General features: G+C 33.4%; 1 protein-coding gene across 1 annotated transcript; it reads left to right on the top strand.

The window, feature by feature from the left end:
* Nucleotides 1-2925: 2925 nt before the first annotated feature.
* LOC141481542 (uncharacterized) lies at nucleotides 2926-3519 on the top strand. Its single transcript, XM_074173167.1, has one exon. It carries the CDS (start codon nucleotides 2926-2928, stop codon nucleotides 3517-3519), a length of 594 nt encoding a protein of 197 aa, XP_074029268.1.
* Nucleotides 3520-4745: the final 1226 nt, after the last annotated feature.

Raw genomic sequence — 4745 nt, 5'->3', positions numbered from 1 at the left:
TTTGTTTGATTAGAAATATTGATTTGGTATTTTAGGTTGTGATAAAATTATATTTCTGGAGTTGAATATCAATAAATTCAGCTCACTAAGCGAATGTTCTTATGTGAAGCTGTCTGTCGAGTGGAGGAAAGTTGTGGTGAATGTTCGTAATGAGAAACAACTTTACTTTTTTCTCAACCTCTCCTCCAGTATCAAACGGAGTTTATTTTGCCACAGAAATTTCGAAATGAATCGAGTTACTATGTTTCAAATTGATATTTTGGATTCAATTATATGTATATTTTCTCAATGAGTGTAGCTAAATAGAATATTATATTGGTTGAAAACGAAACATTCCAGGAAAGCAGATTATGTAATACATCCGGCCAGTACAGTTCGAAGTTGGGACATGTGAATAGGATGTGATTTATATCATTTCTTCGATTGGCGACTTGTTTATTTTGTGGAAATTCATGTTCACTGAGGATACACTACAAAAACACACTTTTGTCTATTTTCCACTATATTTCTTTATTGTTGACCGGTTTCGGCTATTACACCATTATCAAAACTAACTGATTACATTTAAATCTGAGTAATTTATAGCTTTGTTGCTTATTCTATCATTAATGATTTGATATACCTGATACCCGGTACCTGCGTTTCATATACCTGTAAAATCCATGAACATAACAAAGCTTTCAATATAATGTAGGTTTTGGGATCTGGATTAAAGGTTCAGGAGAGGACTATTATTTAAATCAAGTTGTTCGTTGAGGACAATAGAATTGGGATTTTTCTTTGACCTGTTTATTTTCATAGATTCCAACAGATTCATCTTTTTTCCTTTTTCAAATGTGTGTAGGATCTTTAAATTATCTTTATCTATTTTATGTTTCGAATTTTGAAGATGTTTGTACATTAATGATTTTTCATCTGAAATGTTCATATAATGATGATTTGTCTAAATTTGTTACATATAGAGGTGTTGATGCAGCTTAGAAATTTGTCTATAAAATTGAAGATGATTTGAAAAGTCATCTCAGGTACCCCATTTTTATGGATGCACAAATTTTCGAAGAAAAGAAACACTTTGTTGCTGCAAAAAACTATGGTATATGTTCTAAACCATACAGTGACGATGTATTTGAAGTGCGCAACCACTGTAATGTCACTGGCAAATAAGATCCAATACTGCTCATCTAGAATGTGATTTGAATTCCAAATCACCAAATTTTTTTCCTATTATTTTTCACAATTTGATTGGATATGATTGTCATTCTTTCATAGAGGAATTGTTAAGCAACAATGAAAAAGTGGATGTTATCCCCAAAACTGAAGCATTCCTTTATACACACATATATTGAAATATAGGGTGAAGAAGAATGATCTTAAGAAGATTCATAGATAGTTACGAATTCAGGTCGAATTATTCTGAGATCAATGATGAAACAAAAAGTTATATGTTCCTATAGCTTTGTTGACGATATTGACAAGCCAAATTATCCATCACTTCCAACCAAAAATTAATTTTATGGCAAACTCAATGGTGAACATATATCAGAAAATGATTATCTCAGGGCTAAATTTGTATAGTTTTTATTCGAGTGTGGGTGAATAGGCTCTGATTTGTATCCGAATCATTATGTAACATTTTTGAAAACTTCCGAAATATATGTATAGGTAAGTATAAATTAGACCCGGCACACTACTACTCTGCACCCGGATATTGTCCAAAAATTGATGATTCACCTCAAATGTCACGGCATGTCACAGAAAACACTCGAGAGAGCTGTATTGTTTGAGAGGGATTCAAAAATAATTTTCTTTTGGGAACAATCATTCAATGTGCCCGTAGAAAATTTCGAAGGTAATGGCCGAATGCATGCTACTATTGAATTGTAACTGCGTAACTGATTCAAAAACCGAAAGAAAACCCAATCCAATTCAATAAAATTTTTCAATACTTTCTCGGACAATTCAACGTTTTTTATTCTTCTACTCAGAAACAACGTATCGTAGGAAAGAACTCAAAAATATTTTTGTATCCCGAATTGAATGAGGAGTTCAAAAAGTAATGAATTCTACTTGAGAAAAATCCATTATTTAAAAAAAAATATCGAAGTCAATTCTCAAACACATGTCACTTTCAAAGTTTGATATAACTGTTTCATTGAAAAATATAAACTTTAATCAACTGAAATTGCCTACCAATTATCACTGAAATATTCCAAATGGTTTCGGAAATATCAAATTGAATTTCAATTTTTTTCTCAATACTCCAACACTTCTTATTTTTGTTACGGGAATCTAGTTTATATAGCAAAATATTATTATTTTCCAATGTAGACTTACACATTGAATGTTAGCATATCATCAAAGAACATCCTGTATACATATGAGTTCTGATGAAGAAATAATGAAGGAAACTTGAACTATAGAAGGATCAATTGGTTAAGGCTTTCACCTATCTTCATCCGTAGTTTGAAACTGTATTTTAAAGTTTCGCCAGCACGAGTAGCTTGTTTTTTCAGAGGTGTATGCATCTTGATGATTAGCCGATGACTTGTGATCTCTAGTTCGTAGTCCGTAGTCTAATCCGTAAATTGTATTCATGTTGACTCAGGAAGTCCTCCTCTCTTGATGATGTGTTGCTATTGGATAAAGTATTAATACCTGTTAATGACGTATCTTTTTTTCTGGTGGATTCGGCCGTTACTTGATGAAGATCCATAGTAATTTCGTGAACTACATCTCACGATTTGATCTCCACAAACTATTTGAAAAATATATATCACATGTTTTGCTAACACAGTAGCTTTATCAAATGATTTGATAAACATGTTGTGATATATATTTTTCAAAATTAGGTTTGTGGAGATCAAATCGTGAGGTGTGGTTTATGAAAGTATCTTTTTCCACCGTACCTGTTAGCGTTAACTTCCAATGGAAAGAGATTTCTATGAGAAATTAGACGGCGTAGCGATGGGAAGTCCACCTAGTTCGGTGATAGCCAACTTCTTCATGGAACAATTTGAGAAGAAAGCAATCGACGCTTTCGATTTCAAACCAACCATTTGGCTACGGTACGTGGATGACCCCTTCGTCATCTTTAGACTTGGGAGGGACAGATTGAACCTATTTCTAGACCACGTGAATGCTCAATACCCTAGCATTAAGTTCACCATGGAGACTGAACAGGAACAACGGATAGCTTTTCTAGATGTACGCGTCGAAAGGCGTGGCACACGACTGACACATAAACTGTATCGAAAACCGGCACATACGGACAGATATCTGCATGCACTTCTGAATCCCCATTCAAGTCAAAAGCGGGGAATTATCAACACCCTAACGGAACGTGCCCGTAGAATATGTAACACCAACAAGAAGGATTGGGTCATCTTCAAGTGGCTTCAAGATCGAATGTATAACTACAGTGTAACTGAAATCAACAAGGTCATGAAACTAAAGATTTCCACAAGTCAAAATATCGGTAACGCTCAAAAGGATTTGGAATCCCTTACTCAAAGATGGTAAATTGGCAACAGCGCAATGCAGTGTTACGGCTCTTAGAGACGACAGGTCACTGATTTATAAGTCAAGTATTAATACCGTAACCAATAACAACTCGCTAACAGGTATGACGGGAGTAGATACGCCATTAACACTTCAGTCGATAGCACCACATCAACAAGAGAGGCGGACTACCTGAGTCAACTCAAGTACAACCTACGGACTAGAAATCACCAGTCATCGGCGAATCATCAAGATCAGGTAAATCTCTGAAGAAGCCAGCCACTCGTGCTGGCGAAACGTTAGGATACAGTCCAAACTACGACGGCCTTCAAACCCGAATGAATATAGTAACACTAGAATGATTGTTAAATCAAATGATAATTTTAGAAATTATTCATAGACAAAATTTATTCATTTTGAAACATTTCTGAAAGTAACAAAAATAATATTCGTATAATATAAGTGGTTGGAAAAATACAAGAATCAAATATAAAAATTCGATTTTTTTTTGAATATTTGACGATAGGGAACATTCACATTTTCACAGGTTAACTCGTTAATTTCAAGATTTTTCCATGAAACCCACAATTTGTATTCGGAAAATTTCAAATAATTGTAGAAGAGGTTCTCATCTACCTCGCTGCAACATTGCAACATATATGTTGTACATCTTCTCCTTCAAGTATTGTGTTCTTTGCTGAGTCAGAAATACCAGCAAATTTCAATAACCACCAACTCACGGCCGTTCCTAACCCTTGAAACATGTAATACCAGTGCTTTCTGCACTCAATATGGAGGCGAATTATTCAAAACAAGAAAAGGTTGATTAGCACCAATATGCTAATTTTCGAACTATATCCGAATATGATGTTCAGTGAATCTGAGATATGAATAAAAAATTGTAATATTTTCAATTTGAAAGGAATTTATTCTATACCCATCGTTGGTAATCACATATCATAATGTTCTAGAAAAGTTTTTTCTTCATTTTTTTAGTGAACTTGATACATTATACATATGTTCATTACTATTCAACCTCAAAGTTTTTGAGTAGGTGCACAACTGACTCTCATGATTATAATTATTGAAATGTGAAGATTATTTTATATTCATTATCTATGTAATTATGCCTTTGGTCTGTTTGGATACAAATAAATAAATAAATAATTTAACTAATATAAGTAATACTGAAATTTTTATTTTTCAATTGGAAGGGCTATAAAAGTAATTTGTATGTTTTATAGAAA

Source organism: Leptinotarsa decemlineata, unplaced genomic scaffold, assembly GCF_025532065.1.
Source record: "Leptinotarsa decemlineata unplaced genomic scaffold, Ldec_3_MD MMD2_tig00000199_RagTag_RagTag, whole genome shotgun sequence".
Classification (NCBI taxonomy): Eukaryota; Metazoa; Arthropoda; class Insecta; order Coleoptera; family Chrysomelidae; genus Leptinotarsa; species Leptinotarsa decemlineata.
Note: the sequence above shows the minus strand (reverse complement) of the source record. Positions and strands in the feature narration are given on the sequence as shown.